Genomic DNA, 19,335 nt, shown 5'->3' on the forward strand with positions numbered 1-19,335 from the left:
ATGGGCTACATTTTCACTCGCCATAAGGGTCCAAAGACCAAAAATGGCACGGTAACCATGTGTGGTTCCTTGCGTTTATAACTGATAGTAATATTCCACAGTGTAGACTTAGCATCACTTATATATGCCTGCCCCACAGATGTTTTCACCTTGTGACTGCTGGATTCTGAAGAGAAACACTGTAGCATACAATTTTCCAGTCACTGCAGTATTTCCTATCCCAGCCAACAATATGTAAAAGTTCAATATCCTTAGCAGATCCTTCAATCTAAGGACTGGCCTCACTCCTGTTCCCTGGTCTCCCCACCTTATTAGTCGTCTGACATTCCCATTCTTACCTGCTGCCCAGTTTCCATTTCTCCTGTTGACATATACAACCCTGATTTAGCATCCTCTTATGTTGTGACTACTGATTTTCACCTCACTTGTTTTTACAATGTCTTGCAATGAATGAAACCCATTATTTTACTTAAAATAAGCAAAAATCCCTTTGCTTTTAATATAATTTCCTTAATCCTTTATAGCATGGTTAATGAATTTTGATTGACTACTCTTTTTGACATATTCAGTTATATAAGCACACGCGCGCGCGCGCACACACACACACACACACACACGCACGTGCGCGCGCGCGCACGTCTTTCCTTTAACACTACCTTCGATGGTTACTGATGGACTGAATGACTACTTTGTATTATTTTAATGTGGTGTGTGTGTGTGTGTGTGTGTGTGTGTGTGCTTTCCAAGGAGGCCAGAAGAGTTTATTAGATCCACTGGAGCTAGAGTTACAGATAGTTGAGAGCTCCCAGATGTGGGTGCTGGGAACCAAATTCTAGTCTTCTAAAAGAGCAGCAAACACTATTAACTACTGAGACACAATGGAGCTCACGAATTTTGACCAAAGCTGCTTAACAAAAGCGATTTTAATGAAGCTAAATTTAAATCTTGCAGCCTTCATGACTTCATTTTCAGTTCCTTTCCAGAACATGGCCCATGCTCTTTGTGCATAATTGAAATGTTCACAGTTTTAAAAAATTTTTTTTAAATCCTAAATATTAGCAAAAAACAAAAATCTATGCTAGTTTCCCATTGCAAAATAAAAGGATAAAAAATATAACTGGGTTTTACAATTCACTCAATTTCTGGACAGCTATGATATTTCTCTAACTCAACAATGCTTCACAAAGTAACATCTGAGGGGAGGAGTAAGAACACAAGACTCCCAATAACACAAACCTTTATAATAGTAATTATGGAACACAAATGTTTTAATGAACTTCGTATTTCAATGAAGACACTGAACATTTACAAACAGTTACATCAACACAGTAAAGATAACTGATTCCACAGAACACTTATAAATGCACTTTTCCCTCAAAAATAAAACAAAACAAAATAAAACCTTTTTTCACAGATTTAAGTAACAAATGATTTACATAGTCTTCAGATTCCCAAATATGTACAGCTTTTTTGACTCTACAAAAACTGGTATGCTTCAGTTATGGTGAGGGCAGGGATATTTCTGTCCAACAAATCTCTTGGGAAATTTTATATTAATGCACATTTAGTAACCACATATTTCCCCTCCATTATTAAATGAAATTCTGGACACTCCAGCACATAATAGTGTTCCTAATTCCAAACACTATTTCTAATATAAGATTAGCTGTGGCTGATAGCATGACATATCCTTAGCCACACGTACAAGGCCTACACACATTCATGAGCTCAAGCCCATGCCAATCACAGACTCTTAAAGATAACACTGTGCTCACAGCAGCAACGGGGTGAGGACAGACGACAAACAGCAGTTAATGTAAGTCACATCTGCCCCTGAGTACTCTCATCGAGCACCATTAGCGTCTTCTGCCCTCGTGGAAATGCGTGGGGAGCCTCATGTCTATGTCAGAGGCTCGTCCCTCCAGTTAGCCAAAGAAAATAAGCAGCCATTGGCAGTGAAGGACACTAGTTTGTATACAAGTCGATGATCACCAATAAAGACTTTTTAAAGCTCCAAAATTGTGTCTGGTAGGTCCTATGTTTGATTTTGCTGTTTGTATTTGCATACATTTTTTCAATGTTCCTAACTATACCTAGACTTTGGGATTAAGATGCAAAGAACATAAGAACATGGCTTGCCACTGACATGAACAACTCTGTGAACAGAGTGGAATGGAGGGGTATGGAAACCCTGCGTGGCTGTAAAGTCAAGCAGTCCACCAGGATCATCGTCACACAGTATTCCACCATCAAGCAAAATACATTCAAGACAGCCAGAGCTGGCTCTAACATTTTAATCAACTACAGTGACCAGCCGGACTCAGCTCTCAAATACACCACAGTGAGACTCGTGATCAGAAACGGTCAAACTTTAAAAATACAATGTTTTTTTTTTTTTTAAAGTTGCAAAAACAAAATTACTCAAAGAATCTTTCTAACGAGTCAGATACGAAGTTCCTAAGATCAGCAACTTTGGTGCCCAAGTCAAAGATGTCAATAACCAAGTTCTCACTCCTGGAAAGTGCCACCCAAATGTTCTATGCACATTAGACATCTTATACCAAACTTCCTACCACTTACTAGAGTTCAGGTGCCCTCCTATGCCACCCAAATGTTCTATGCACATTAGACATCTTATACCAAACTTCCTACCACTTACTAGAGTTCAGGTGCCCTCCTATGCCACCCAACGAGAAAGCCAGGGGTTGGGGTTGGGGGGGGGGGGTGACCATAACAGTGTATTACCTCTTCTCTTCTCCCTAAATGGTCACTCTCCGTAGGGCGGTATGGAAAGGATTAATGCCTTAGGGGCAGTAACTGAGATGTCTCTTTATCAAAACTGTAACTCTGTATGAAACACAAACTTACAAACATCAGATGAACAGTGATGTCTAGAAGGAGAGAACAAAAGGCTCACTCGTGCAGTAGAAAGACTGGCACTGAGAGGTATCCAAGCTGTTCAAGACAAGCGCTTCTGGTTGCCTATATAACTGTCTGCCACGGCTATCACCTTCCCAGGCTACCTAGAGAGCCTTTCACCTGCAAGCTACATAGGGTGCGGTTGTCTTTCTTGCCTTCTGCCTTGAATTCAATAATCCAGCTTTAAATCAAGTGCTTTATCCATGCAGCAGTGAGACTCCAAAGGTTTCCCAATATTTATTTTGAGGTAGTGCTCATTTATTTGCATTCTTGGCTCTCCAAACACCACCAAGGAAGTGAACCCATTTAGAAATATGAAAACCAAAGATGTAGAAAATAAATAATATTTTGTCTTCAGGTAGAAGGGCCTTTGTATAAAGATCAAGTCACATTCAATGGATAAATCATTTGAAACTTCTAAAAACTGTTTATAACCACAGCTATAAATTAAAGTGCTTTGAATTCTGTTTAATGTCTAAAATCGATGATTAGAATAATCGTATTTTAAAATTTGCTTGTATGAGACCTCAAGAGATTGAAATCATTTTCTACAAAATAGCAGAAACATTTTCTTCTCAAAAGAAATTCTGCACAAAACGTTGCAAATCCAGGTTTCTTTTACAGGACCGGAACAGAAGTCAAGAGTCGAAATGAAATTACACAACAGCACGTTCTACAACTTCACATAAACCAAGTAAGAATGAAATCTGTCAGTCCTGCCTCGTGCTAGCCAATGCAAATGAGCTCTGCAGTCTTCCCAGGACAAGGTAGTTATGTCTAGTTACTCCAGACAATGTAACAGACTGTTTATGCCTCACAATAGACACACAGTTCACATTTGATTCATACAATGTAATGTAATGCCCTACTGCTCATCTGTCAGCTTCAACAACTCAAAGCATTTTGTATGCTACATGGAGTGAGCTTCACTTCTACTGACCAGAGGATGCCATTATACACAAGACAAAAATAAAAAACAGAATCACACATCTCTCTGTACACTTCATGCAAGCTGGGCACAATGTGAAAAGAACATATACAAGGCACCCTTCCCAGGGTCAAACTCTCACTATAATGGCTGATTAATATGCAGAAGAGCCTGCATGAATCAAAAGTCCATGGCAAACTTGGAGCTAAGGAACATCAGTGACTTATTTTTCTTGTAACAGTGCAGGAATATTGATGTTCCACCCAATAGCTTGCCTATCGAACCCACAGGTAAATAGATTGCATATGGGGTGGTCTTCACTCCACGCTGAGCAGCACACCATTCGTCTGTGACCCTAGGAAGGAACACACAAAACAAAATTAATGCATTATTTCTGAAACAAAATTTAACACTTGCACCATGATAGCTACATTCCTTAAATGAATAATGTAATGTAAGCACCTGTGACTCAAGGGAGCTGACACCTACTACACAGGGTAAAAGGCTTTCAGAGCCAAGCTAGTAGAGCACTGTGTACCACTGGAATGGGGGAGTGAATGGGGGAGCGCATACCAAAAGTCATGACTAGTCTTCTGAGAAGATGAATAAGCTTGTAGTCATACACACAAAGATGATCACTTTGAAATTTTTAAATGAACAAATGAAGCCAGAAGACACATTTTCAGACACAAAACCAAATTTACTCAAAGACTTCAAATATCATTTAGTAAATACTTCCAATAATAATAAAAAAAACCTAAATATATATGTGTTAAAAGATGAAACAAAAATAAGAAATGATTTAACCCTCAAAATTTCTAATTAAATATCAAAATGTTGAAAGAAATTACTACAAAATAGTTTACAAAACTTACAGTGTGATACACTGTGTAGACACAAATATTTGAGCAGTTAAATAATGCCTAACACTTAGAATGTCTATACACTACACATCAGGAATTACCCATAAATTAATACAATAGCTCTAATATGCTACGGTTATTATACAATAAAGCATAAGAATTGAGTGAAAATGACAGGTATTTATCAAGTAAAAGAACTACTTAGCAAGGGCAGGATAAGATGTTCTACTGTAAAAACATTCAATATAAATAATGTTTATACATACAGGGAACTCAACCATGCTGCAAAAACCTAACTATTAAAAAAAAAAATCTGTGTGACAGGTCTATTATGAAGGTGTCTTTCATTGATTATTTGCTAAGAGTTTGTTTTCATTTTTGGAAGAAATCACATCTACATCCATTAGTTGGCAATAAAGCCATGCCTTAGTACAGAACTACTTAAAAGATAAGTGGAGAGTATTTTCACAGAATACTGAAAATAGGTACTGGACAAATGGGTAAAAGGAAATGGCCATTTGGCTAAGAGCTACCAAGGGAGGCGCTGAGAGCCACACTTGTTTGGCAAGACTGACTGAAGAGGAAAGGGGAATGTCGGCACATCATGTGGTCAGAGCATCAAGTACCCAGAGAAGGGGATGGTCCCCTAACACAGAGCTGAGCACTCAGCACTACTGTGGATAGTCACAACAGGCATCCTTTCATTACAAGCCACAGGGATCCCATCATATCTGCAAACCTATAGATCAGAAAGCACTGGACCTCAGGGCCTTTTGACCCTGCAGCTCTTAACAGTCCTCATAGCATGCATCCTACACTATCCCCAAAATAAAATATTTTAAAGTTGCTGTCCTTTCAACTGGACATGTGGCATGCACACCTGTATAGCTACTTTAGCGGGCTCAGGGAGGAGGGTCCAAGTTGATGCCAGTCCAGGCAACTTAATACAACACTGTGACTAGTGGTAGAACAAAAACTTAGCAAAAGTGAGAACTCCAGGTTTGAAACCCAGTAGTAAAGAAAACAAGCTTCCCATACAAGCTCATTTTGGTTTTCTGTTTTTAAAACTAGTCAGGTGAAAGCAGCTACAAGAGGATGCCAGCACTGTCTAGCTGTAAGGCTATTATACTAAAATTACACTTATTTGAAGAAGTATTACAGGTCTAAAATGAAGTTATGTTACTCATTAGTCTTAAAAGAAACCTATTTCACATATTGTTATAAGAAAGAATAAACCCAAGCCAAAAAAAAAAGTTTCTCTAATTCCAGCAAACCTGAATATTTTACAGATAATTCTACATGGAATTTTCTACATAGAACTAGGACCACTAAGATCAACTTAGAAGACCTTACTTTCTTGAGGAAAAAAAATCATCAGAATAATGAAGTAACACACACTGTCATCAGTCTCATCACAAAGGCATTCTTTATATAGCAATAGGAATTCTAGGACACACATGAATAGTCCACCGTGCTGAATGTATGATTAAAACTTTGGTTTGAAGCTATTTCCTACTTTCTCTTCTATTGGATTTAGTATATCTGGTTTTATGTTGAGGTCCTTGATCCAAGCAGAATTGAGCTTTGTGCAGGGTGATAAATATAGATCAATTTGCATCCTTCTACATGCAGACTGCCAGTTAGACCAGCACCATTTGTTGAAGATACTTTCTTTTTTCCTTGTACTGTTTTGGCTTCTTTGTCAAAGATCCAAATGTCCTTGGTTTATGGTTTTATTTCTGGGTCTTCAATTCAATTGCATTGATCTACCTGGCTGTCTCTGTACCAATACCATGTGGGGTTTTGGTAATCACAATTGCTCTGTAGTACTGCTTGAGGTCAGAGATAGTGATCCCAGAGGATCTTTTTATTGTTAAGAATTGTTTTCACTATCCTGGGTTTTTTGCTTTTCCACATGAAAATTGAGAATTGGTCTTTCCGTGTCTGTTAAGACTTGTATTGGAACTGGGCAGTGGTGGTGCACGCCTTTAATCCCAGCACTTGGGAGGCAGTGGCAGACAGATTTCTGAGTTCGAGGTCAGCCTGGTCTACAGATAAGAGTTTTGACACTGGGCTACACAGAGAAACCCTGTCTCAAAAAAACAGGAAAAGCCCTTCCGCTCGACTCGAGACTCGAGCCCCGGGCTACCTTGCCAGCAGAGTCTTGCCCAACACCCGCAAGGGTCCACACGGGACTCCCCACGGGACCCTAAGACCTCTGGTGAGTGGACCACAGTGCCTGCCCCAATCCAATCGCGCGGAACTTGAGACTGCGGTACATAGGGAAGCAGGCTACCCGGGCCTGATCTGGGGCACAAGTCCCTTCCGCTCGACTCGAGACTCGAGCCCCGGGCTACCTTGCCAGCAGAGTCTTGCCCAACACCCGCAAGGGTCCACACGGGACTCCCCACGGGACCCTAAGACCTCTGGTGAGTGGATCACAGTGCCTGCCCCAATCCAATCGCGCGGAACTTGAGACTGCGGTACATAGGGAAGCAGGCTACCCGGGCCTGATCTGGGGCACAAGTCCCTTCCGCTCGACTCGAGACTCGAGCCCCGGGCTACCTTGCCAGCAGAGTCTTGCCCAACACCCGCAAGGGTCCACACGGGACTCCCCACGGGACCCTAAGACCTCTGGTGAGTGGATCACAGTGCCTGCCCCAATTCAATCGCGCGGAACTTGAGACTGCGGTACATAGGGAAGCAGGCTACCCGGGCCTGATCTGGGGCACAAGTCCCTTCCGCTCGACTCGAGACTCGAGCCCCGGGCTACCTTGCCAGCAGAGTCTTGCCCAACACCCGCAAGGGTCCACACGGGACTCCCCACGGGACCCTAAGACCTCTGGTGAGTGGATCACAGTGCCTGCCCCAATCCAATCGCGCGGAACTTGAGACTGCGGTACATAGGGAAGCAGGCTACCCGGGCCTGATCTGGGGCACAAGTCCCTTCCGCTCGACTCGAGACTCGAGCCCCGGGCTACCTTGCCAGCAGAGTCTTGCCCAACACCCGCAAGGGTCCACACGGGACTCCCCACGGGACCCTAAGACCTCTGGTGAGTGGATCACAGTGCCTGCCCCAATTCAATCGCGCGGAACTTGAGACTGCGGTACATAGGGAAGCAGGCTACCCGGGCCTGATCTGGGGCACAAGTCCCTTCCGCTCGACTCGAGACTCGAGCCCCGGGCTACCTTGCCAGCAGAGTCTTGCCCAACACCCGCAAGGGTCCACACGGGACTCCCCACGGGACCCTAAGACTCTGGTGAGTGGATCACAGTGCCTGCCCCAATCCAATCGCGCGGAACTTGAGACTGCTGTACATAGGGAAGCAGGCTACCCGGGCCTGATCTGGGGCACAAGTCCCTTCCGCTCGACTCGAGACTCGAGCCCCGGGCTACCTTGACAGCAGAGTCTTGCCCAACACCCGCAAGGGCCCACACGGGACTCCCCACGGGACCCTAAGACCTCTGGTGAGTGGAACACAGCGCCTACCCCAATCCAATCACTGCGGTACATAGGGAAGCAGGCTACCCGGGCTTGATCTGGGGCACAAACCCCTTCCACTCCACTCGAGCCCCGGCTACCTTGCCAGCTGAGTCGCCTGACACCCGCAAGGGCCCACACAGGATTCCACACGTGATCCTAAGACCTCTAGTGAGTGGAACACAACTTCTGCCAGGAGTCTGGTTCGAACACCAGATATCTGGGTACCTGCCTAGCAAGAAGAGAGCTTGCCTGCAGAGAATACTCTGCCCACTGAAACTAAGGAGAGTGCTACCCTCCAGGTCTGCTCATAGAGGCTAACAGAGTCACCTGAAGAACAAGCTCTTAACAGTGACAACTAAAACAGCTAGCTTCAGAGATTACCAGATGGCGAAAGGCAAACATAAGAATCCTACTAACAGAAATCAAGACCACTCACCATCATCAGAACGCAGCACTCCCACCCCACCTAGTCCTGGGCACCCCAACACAACCGAAAATCTAGACCCAGATTTAAAAACATTTCTCATGATGATGATAGAGGACATCAAGAAGGACTTTCATAAGTCACTTAAAGATTTACAGGAGAGCACTGCTAAAGAGTTACAGGCTCTTAAAGAAAAGCAGGAAAACACAGCCAAACAGGTGATGGAAATGAACAAAACCATACTAGAACTAAAAGGGGAAGTAGACACAATAAAGAAAACCCAAAGCGAGGCAACGCTGGAGATAGAAACCCTAGGAAAGAGATCTGGAACCATAGATGCGAGCATCAGCAACAGAATACAAGAAATGGAAGAGAGAATCTCAGGTGCAGAAGATTCCATAGAGAACATCGACACAACAGTCAAAGAAAATACAAAATGCAAAAGGATCCTAACTCAAAACATCCAGGTAATCCAGGACACAATGAGAAGACCAAACCTACGGATAATAGGAATTGATGAGAATGAAGATTTTCAACTTAAAGGGCCAGCTAATATCTTCAACAAAATAATAGAAGAAAACTTCCCAAACATAAAAAAAGAGATGCCCATGATCATACAAGAAGCATACAGAACTCCAAATAGACTGGACCAGAAAAGAAATTCCTCCCGACACATAATAATCAGAACAACAAATGCACTAAATAAAGATAGAATATTAAAAGCAGTAAGGGAGAAAGGTCAAGTAACATATAAAGGAAGGCCTATCAGAATTACACCAGACTTTTCACCAGAGACTATGAAAGCCAGAAGAGCCTGGACAGATGTTATACAGACACTAAGAGAACACAAATGCCAGCCCAGGCTACTATACCCGGCCAAACTCTCAATTACCATAGATGGAGAAACCAAAGTATTCCACGACAAAACCAAGTTCACACAATACCTTTCCACGAATCCAGCCCTTCAAAGGATAATAACAGAAAAGAAGCAATACAAGGACGGAAATCACGCCCTAGAACAACCAAGAAAGTAATCATTCAACAAACCAAAAAGAAGACAGCCACAAGAACAGAATGCCAACTCTAACAACAAAAATAAAAGGGAGCAACAATTACTTTTCCTTAATATCTCTTAATATCAATGGACTCAATTCCCCAATAAAAAGACATAGACTAACAGACTGGCTACACAAACAGGACCCAACATTCTGCTGCTTACAGGAAACCCATCTCAGGGAAAAAGACAGACACTACCTCAGAGTGAAAGGCTGGAAAACAATTTTCCAAGCAAATGGACTGAAGAAACAAGCTGGAGTAGCCATTTTAATATCGGATAAAATCGACTTCCAACCCAAAGTTATCAAAAAAGACAAGGAGGGACACTTCATACTCATCAAAGGTAAAATCCTCCAAGAGGAACTCTCAATTCTGAATATCTACGCACCAAATGCAAGGGCAGCCACATTCATTAGAGACACTTTAGTAAAGCTCAAAGCATACATTGCACCTCACACAATAATAGTGGGAGACTTCAACACACCACTTTCTTCAAAGGACAGATCGTGGAAACAGAAACTAAACAGGGACACAGTGAAACTAACAGAAGTTATGAAACAAATGGACCTGACAGATATCTACAGAACATTTTATCCTAAAACAAAAGGATATACCTTCTTCTCAGCACCTCACGGGACCTTCTCCAAAATTGACCATATAATTGGTCACAAAACAGGCCTCAATAGATACAAAAATATTGAAATTGTCCCATGTATCCTATCAGACCACCATGGCCTAAGACTGATCTTCAATAACAACATAAATAATGGAAAGCCAACATACACGTGGAAACTGAATAACACTCTTCTCAATGATACCTTGGTCAAGGAAGGAATAAAGAAAGAAATTAAAGACTTTTTAGAGTTTAATGAAAATGAAGCCACAACGTACCCAAACCTATGGGACACAATGAAAGCATTTCTAAGAGGGAAACTCATAGCGCTGAGTGCCTCCAAGAAGAAACGGGAGACAGCACATACTAGCAGCTTGACAACACATCTAAAAGCCCTAGAAAAAAAGGAAGCAAATTCACCCAAGAGGAGTAGACGGCAGGAAATAATCAAACTCAGGGGTGAAATCAACCAAGTGGAAACAAGAAGAACTATTCAAAGAATTAACCAAACGAGGAGTTGGTTCTTTGAGAAAATCAACAAGATAGATAAACCCTTAGCTAGACTCACTAAAGGGCACAGGGACAAAATCCTAATTAACAAAATCAGAAATGAAAAGGGAGACATAACAACAGATCCTGAAGAAATCCAAAACACCATCAGATCCTTCTACAAAAGGCTATACTCAACAAAACTGGAAAACCTGGACGAAATGGACAAATTTCTGGACAGATACCAGGTACCAAAGTTGAATCAGGATCAAGTTGACCATCTAAACAGTCCCATATCACCTAAAGAAATAGAAGCAGTTATTAATAGTCTCTCAACCAAAAAAAGCCCAGGACCAGATGGGTTTAGTGCAGAGTTCTATCAGACCTTCAAAGAAGATCTAATTCCAATTCTGCACAAACTATTTCACAAAATAGAAGTAGAAGGTACTCTACCCAACTCATTTTATGAAGCCACTATTACTCTGATACCTAAACCACAGAAAGATCCAACAAAGATAGAGAACTTCAGACCAATTTCTCTTATGAATATCGATGCAAAAATCCTCAATAAAATTCTCGCTAACCGAATCCAAGAACACATTAAAGCAATCATCCATCCTGACCAAGTAGGTTTTATTCCAGGGATGCAGGGATGGTTTAATATACGAAAATCCATCAATGTAATCCATTATATAAACAAACTCAAAGACAAAAACCACATGATCATCTCGTTAGATGCAGAAAAAGCATTTGACAAGATCCAACACCCATTCATGATAAAAGTTTTGGAAAGATCAGGAATTCAAGGCCCATACCTAAACATGATAAAAGCAATCTACAGCAAACCAGTAGCCAACATCAAAGTAAATGGAGAGAAGCTGGAAGCAATCCCACTAAAATCAGGGACTAGACAAGGCTGCCCACTTTCTCCCTACCTTTTCAACATAGTACTTGAAGTATTAGCCAGAGCAATTCGACAACAAAAGGAGATCAAGGGGATACAAACTGGAAAAGAGGAAGTCAAAATATCACTTTTTGCAGATGATATGATAGTATATATAAGTGACCCTAAAAATTCTACCAGAGAACTCCTAAACCTGATAAACAGCTTCGGTGAAGTAGCTGGATATAAAATAAACTCAAACAAGTCAATGGCCTTTCTCTATACAAAGAATAAACAGGCTGAGAAAGAAATTAGGGAAACAACACCCTTCTCAATAGTCACAAATAATATAAAATATCTTGGCGTGACTCTAACTAAGGAGGTGAAAGATCTGTATGATAAAAACTTCAAATCTCTGAAGAAAGAAATTAAAGAAGATCTCAGAAGATGGAAAGATCTCCCATGCTCATGGATTGGCAGGATCAACATTGTAAAAATGGCTATCTTGCCAAAAGCAATCTACAGATTCAATGCAATCCCCATCAAAATTCCAACTCAATTCTTCAACGAATTGGAAGGAGCAATTTGCAAATTTGTCTGGAATAACAAAAAACCTAGGATAGCAAAAAGTCATCTCAAGGATAAAAGAACTTCTGGCGGAATCACCATGCCAGACCTAAAGCTTTACTACAGAGCAATTGTGATAAAAACTGCATGGTACTGGTATAGAGACAGACAAGTAGACCAATGGAATAGAATTGAAGATCCAGAAATGAACCCACACACCTATGGTCACTTGATCTTCGACAAGGGAGCTAAAACCATCCAGTGGAAGAAAGACAGCATTTTCAACAATTGGTGCTGGCACAACTGGTTGTTATCGTGTAGAAGAATGCGAATCGATCCATACTTATCTCCTTGTACTAAGGTCAAATCTAAGTGGATCAAGGAACTTCACATAAAACCAGAGACACTGAAACTTATAGAGGAGAAAGTGGGGAAAAGCCTTGAAGATATGGGCACAGGGGAAAAATTCCTGAACAGAACAGCAATGGCTTGTGCTGTAAGATCGAGAATCGACAAATGGGACCTAATGAAACTCCAAAGTTTCTGCAAGGCAAAAGACACCGTCAATAAGACAAAAAGACCACCAACAGATTGGGAAAGGATCTTTACCTATCCTAAATCAGATAGGGGACTAATATCCAACATATATAAAGAACTCAAGAAGGTGGACTTCAGAAAATCAAATAACCCCATTAAAAAATGGGGCTCAGAACTGAACAAAGAATTCTCACCTGAGGAATACCGAATGGCAGAGAAGCACTTGAAAAAATGTTCAACATCCTTAATCATCAGGGAAATGCAAATCAAAACAACCCTGAGATTCCACCTCACACCAGTCAGAATGGCTAAGATCAAAAATTCAGGTGACAGCAGATGCTGGCGAGGATGTGGAGAAAGAGGAACACTCCTCCATTGTTGGTGGGAGTGCAGGCTTGTACAACCACTCTGGAAATCAGTCTGGCGGTTCCTCAGAAAACTGGACATAGTACTACCGGAGGATCCAGCAATACCTCTCCTGGGCATATATCCAGAAGATGCCCCAACAGGTAAGAAGGACACATGCTCCACTATGTTCATAGCAGCCTTATTTATAATAGCCAGAAGCTGGAAAGAACCTAGATGCCCCTCAACAGAGGAATGGATACAGAAAATGTGGTACATCTACACAATGGAGTACTACTCAGCTATTAAAAAGAATGAATTTATGAAATTCCTAGCCAAATGGATGGACCTGGAGGGCATCATCCTGAGTGAGGTAACACATTCACAAAGAAACTCACACAATATGTATTCACTGATAAGTGGATATTAGCCCCAAACCTAGGATACCCAAGATATAAGATATAATTTGCTAAACACATGAAACTCAAGGAGAATGAAGACTGAAGTGTGGACACTATGCCCCTCCTTAGATTTGGGAACAAAACACCCATGGATGGAGTTACAGAGACGGAGTTTGGAGCTGAGATGAAAGGATGGACCATGTAGAGACTGCCATAGCCAGGGATCCACCCCATAATCAGCATCCAAACGCTGACACCATTGCATACACTAGCAAGATTTTATTGAAAGGACGCAGATGTAGCTGTCTCTTGTGAGACTATGCCGGGGCCCAGCAAACACAGAAGTGGATGCTCACAGTCAGCTAATGGATGGATCATAGGGCTCCCAATGGAGGAGCTAGAGAAAGTAGCCAAGGAGCTAAAGGGATCTGCAACCCTATAGGTGGAACAACATTATGAGCTAACCAGTACCCCGGAGCTCTTGACTCTAGCTGCATATATATCAAAAGATGGCCTAGTCGGCCATCACTGGAAAGAGAGGCCCATTGGACTTGCAAACTTTATATGCCCCAGTACAGGGGAATACCAGGGCCAAAAAGGGGGAGTGGGTGGGCAGGGGAGTGGGGGTGGGTGGATATGGGGGACTTTTGGTATAGCATTGGAAATGTAAATGAGTTAAATACCTAAAAAAAAACAGGAAAAAAAAAACCGAAAAAAAAAAAAAGACTTATATTGGAATTCTGATGGGGATTGCATTGAATCTGTAGATTGCTTTTGGTTAGATGGCCATTTTCACTATGTTAATCCTACCGATCCATGAGCACAGGAGATCTTTCCATCTTCTGAGGTCTTCAATTTCTTTCTACAGGGACTTGAAGTTCTTGTCATACAGATCTTTCACTTGCTTGATTAGTGTTACACCAAGATATTTTATAGAATTTCTGGCAATTGTGAAGGGTGTCATTTCTCTAATTTCTTTCTCAGCCGATTTATTATTTGTATAAGGAAGGCTACTGATTTGTTTGATTTAATTTTATATCCAGCCACTTTGCTAAAGTTGTTTATATAGGAATTCTCTGGCAGAATTTTGGGGGTTGCTTAAGTATATTATCATATCATCTACAAATAGTGATAGCTTGACTTCTTCTTTCTAATTTGTATCCCTTTGATATCCTTCTGTTGTCTTATTGCTCTAGCTAGAACTTCAAATATAGGAAGATGTATTTGATTAGATAGGGAAAGTGGGCAACCTTGTCTTACCCTGATTTTGGCTAAGATTACAAAACAACAACCTACAGATTGGGAAAAGATCTTCACTAACCTTATATCCAACAGAAGGCTAATATTCAAAATATATGAAGAACTCAGTAAGTTAGACTTCAAAAACCCAAATAAATGAATTAAAAAGTGAGGTACAGAACTAAACAGAGAATTCACAACAGAGGAATCTTGAATGGCAGAGAAGCACTTAAAGAAATGTATAACATACTTAGTTATCAGGGAAATACAAATCAAAACGACCCTAAGATTCCACCTCACATCAATCACAGAATGGCTAAGATCAAAAACTCAAGAAACAGCAGAAGTTGGAGAGGATGTGGAGAAAGAGGAACACTCCTCCATTGCTGGTAGGATTGCAAACTTGTACAACCACTCTGGAAATCCATCTAACAGTTCCTCAGAAAAGGAAAGAGTTCTACCTGAAGACCTGGTATACCACTCTTGGGCGTATACCGCAAAGATGCTCCACCATACCACAAACCACGATTTTCATAGCAGCCTTACTTGTAATAGCCATAAACTGAAAGCAACCCAGATGTCCCTCAATCAAATAATGGATACAGAAAATGTGGTTCATTTACACAATACAATACTATTCAGCTATTAAAAATGAGGACAACATGAAATTTGCAGGCACTCATCCAGAGTGAGGTAGCCTAGACCCAAAAGGACATGCATGGTATGGTATGTACTCATTGATAAGTAGGTATTAACTAAAAAGTGCAGAATACTCCCCACAGACCCTAAGAAGTTAAACAAGAAGTACTTAAATCCCACTTAGAAGGCGGAACAAAATAATCATGGGAGGCAGAAGGGAGGGACTTCGGTGGGAGAGGGAAGGGATAGGGGAGAAGGGGGGCAGGATCATGTATGGGGGAAGACAACACAGAAGCTGAGAGGGCTAGGAGAATGAATAGAAATGTGCAGCTGTCAGTGGTGGGGGACAGGGAGTATGGGGGAACCTCTAGAAAATCCCAGAGACCTGGTATATGAGAGGCTCCTAGGACCTTACCCAAAATGCCTAACAGTGAGGAAACAGAACCTGAAGAGACCACCTCCAGTAGTGAAACAGGGTCCCCAGTAGCAAGATGGGGCTACCCACCTACCTTCAAAATATCTGACTAAGAACTGTTCCTGTCTAAAAGAACTGTTCCTGTCTAAAAGAAATGCAGGGACAAAAATGGAACAGAGACTGAAGAAATGGCCAACCAGTGACCAGCCCAACTTGGGATCTATCCCATGGGCAGGCACCAAACCCCAACACTATTGCTGATGCCATGCTGTGCTTGCAGACAGGAGCTTAACATGACTGTCCTAAGAGGATCTACCAGCAGCTGACTGAGACTGAGGCAGATACTTACAGCCAAACTTCGGACTGTGGTCAGGGACCCCAATGGAAGAGTTAGGGGAAGGATTGAAGGAGCTGAAGAGGATGGCAACCCCATAGGAAGACCAACAGTGCCAACTAACCTGGACCCCTGGGAGTCCAGGAGACTAAGCCACCAACCAAAGAGCATGAATGGGTTGGTCTGAGGCCCCAGGCACATATGCAGCAGAGAACTGCTTTGTCTGGCCTCAGTGGGAGAGAATGTGCCTAATCCTGTAGAGGATGTCCCTTGATGTCCCAGGAAAGGGAGATTCTAGCCGGGGGTGGGGGGATGGGTACCCTCTCAGAGGCAAAGGAGAGAGGAGATGAGGTAAAGAACTCTGGGAGGGGGGACAAGATTTGGGATATAAATAATTAAAATAATTAAATCAAACAATCCCCAAAAAAAGAAAAACCTTTTGGTGGGCAGGCACTTTGTGACCTTGTAGGAAAATGAAATGTTTTCACTCTTCTTTGATGAGCATCTCCCTACAGTGTGTGCTCAAAGAACCAAAAGATCACATTAACGTAGGCAGCGTACTGTTGTGACTGGTGACAGAGTGGCTGAGACACCGCTGCTGGAAGGACTGCCATGCTTGGAACTAGTGTGCCATCCAGAGAGAGCTACCCCACCATCGGCACTCTACACACTGCTCTCCAAACTCATCCTAGTGTTCAGGGTTTGCAGGACACACTGGTCCAGAGCTGGCTTGTGAACTGTACTCTGAAGTATTACGCGATGAAGTGGGAGTCATATCAACATGGAGGAATCAAAAGAAATACAGCCAACAGACAGCAACAGATGAATGGTGTAAGGTATGCAAGCAATGCTCAAAGGATGCGTGTATGTGCAAACAGACAAGTGAGCTGGAGGGACCAGGGAACAGATCCACTAACAGACCATACTGGCTGACTCATCAGACCTTACAGTGGCATTAAGAGCCAAAGGGAAAAAGAGCAGAATGACTAGTGTCCTGGCTAGTTTATGTCAACTTGACATAACACTTGACAAGAGTCATCTGAAAGAAGGAAACCGATTGATCTGAGAAAATGTCTCCATAAGACACAGCTAGTTGTCTTTCATAGTGATTGAGCTGAAGTAGTCCAGCATGGTTTGGGTGGTTTCACCCCTGGGCTGCTAGTCCTAGGTTCTGTAAGAAACCTGAGCTGAGCAAGCCCTGAGGAGCAAGCCAGGAGGCAGCACCCCTTCATGGCCTCTACATCAGCTCCTGCCCCTAGGTTCCTGTCCTGCTTGAATTCCTGTCCTGACTTGCTTCCATGATGAACAGTGATATGGAATACAAGCCAAATAAAACCTTTCCTCCCCAAGTTGGTTTGGTCTTAGTGTTTCATCACAACAATGGTAACCCCCAACTAAGATACTGTGCTTTGGGATCTCAGTTAAACACACAGCCAAAAGAACTCTGCCTCCACTACTTATCAACTCACATACTACAAGGTGAGGCCCCAGCCCCTAACCCACATAGTATAAGCTGAGGCCCCAGCCCCCACTTCACAGAGCATCAAGAAGTCATCCAAGGGCCTGCTTTAAGGCACCAGGACTAGGTGTTCCTTGGATACATTCTGATCCTGCTGGGCTAAACTGGAGCCGTGAATGCAGGCACTAGGGGATGAGATGAACACAACAGGCAAAAGCATCCACCAAACTCCTGTATCTCACGTCTGATGGTAGCAAGGAATAATTCCCTAACTTATACGGAAAACAGTTTCTATTTCTGGTGATACCCCACCATAGGAAGATGTTTCTCTGGTCGGAGGTAGAGGTAGGTATCCCATCTCCAGGACTTCCCACCAATCTATGACTAGCTCATCATCTCATGAAACACTTGCTAAAGTTAAATTTTTATGTCTTCTAAATAGTTTAATGTGGTCTGTTTGTATTTCTCTGAGGCACTACTGATACTACAAATTCTCCTTTGCTGTTCATAACGAACACAATACCTGTCGGCTGCTCCGGGGAAGCCGTGCTAGCCTCACTCCCGACATATCAAACAATCGCACTTGCCGGTTGTCATGGGGGAGGGCTATGATTTTTTGGCCAACACACACATTGATCCTACAAAAAAGACAAAGAAACAAGTTTGTATAAAACTGACAGTGTAGTATTTTGAATTTACAGAAAATAATTCATTTCAAGACAAACTAAGTGAGTAAACCACATGGGAAGTCTGCCTATGACACTGGACAAAAGCTCATGGCACACTTAACTGCCAGATCACAAGTGACTCCACACACGCGTACAATACAGTCACATGGTCCAATAGCACACAGAGCCTCTCAGTTAACAAAGCCCTAAAACATCTGGCTACCAAAGGTCTTTTCCGACTCTTGTCTTTCTACACTGCCATACTACACACTGAGTAAGTTTAAGTAGTTACAGATACTGAAATCACATAAGAAGAGAATAAAATATATTTCCCCAGGAGGTTGAACTCTCTTCCCAAAAGCTGTATGCCCAAACAAGACAAGAAATTACAATCAACCCTTACCTATTAATGGCAGAGTCTGTACGAATTGTCGCAATTGGAGATCTCATATTTTTTAAATCCCAGACTTTTACTGTGCGGTCATCACTGCCTGAAACGACGTTGTCTCCCACAGTGAACACAGCAGAGGTCACAGTGCTACAGGTAAAGGTTAGACACATCAGTAGTTAGAGTTCAGGATGTACCAAACGCCCTCCCACAGCGCACAAAGTTTTGCATCCAGAGGGAGCAACAGAGGGCAAGGAGATTGGGGATGTGCAAGTTTACAGTGTCCTCTACTCTGCAAGCCTGTGTCTATTTCTTAAACTCTCCTTGTAAATATGTTAAATAAAGACCCCGGCTTTACGTGCCAACAGAGGAGGAGAATGCACTGTCTACTCTGTCCTATCATCCTCGACAGCCCAGCAAGACATTACTAGAAAAATATAGATTAAACAGCCTGGCAAATGTCTGGTGGGATGAATTAAATAATTAAATCTACTCAAACTATAACTTCCAATTCAATCAAAACACACGAGTTATGGGAAACACTGGGTAATTCACAAGTGGCAAAGTTCAACTGACATTAAGATACACCCATGAGATAGCTCTGTCAGTAAAATATTTGCCACACAAGCACTAGGTCCCAAGTTCAGTCCCCAGATCCCATCTAAAAAGCCAGGCATGGCAGCG

General features: G+C 42.3%; 1 protein-coding gene across 7 annotated transcripts in view; it reads right to left on the bottom strand.

The window, feature by feature from the left end:
• Positions 1-1,221: 1,221 nt before the first annotated feature.
• Wdr37 (WD repeat domain 37) overlaps positions 1,222-19,335 on the bottom strand; it is a 69,135-nt gene continuing 51,021 nt past the window's right edge. For 3 of the 7 annotated variants that reach the window (XM_006516470.3, XM_006516469.3, XM_006516471.4), the window contains 3 exons: positions 18,667-18,801; positions 18,119-18,233; positions 1,250-4,202 (listed from right to left, as the gene is read on the bottom strand). In XM_006516470.3, the coding sequence (XP_006516533.1) occupies positions 4,071-4,202; positions 18,119-18,233; positions 18,667-18,801 (382 nt within the window). In that variant the 3' untranslated portion in view covers positions 1,250-4,070. Of the gene's footprint in view, positions 4,203-18,118; positions 18,234-18,666; positions 18,802-19,335 lie in introns of all 7 variants that reach the window. The other 4 variants (NM_001039388.2, NM_172445.3, XR_382013.3 and 1 more) reach the window with 3 other exon arrangements.

Source organism: Mus musculus, chromosome 13, assembly GCF_000001635.26.
Source record: "Mus musculus strain C57BL/6J chromosome 13, GRCm38.p6 C57BL/6J".
Classification (NCBI taxonomy): Eukaryota; Metazoa; Chordata; class Mammalia; order Rodentia; family Muridae; genus Mus; species Mus musculus.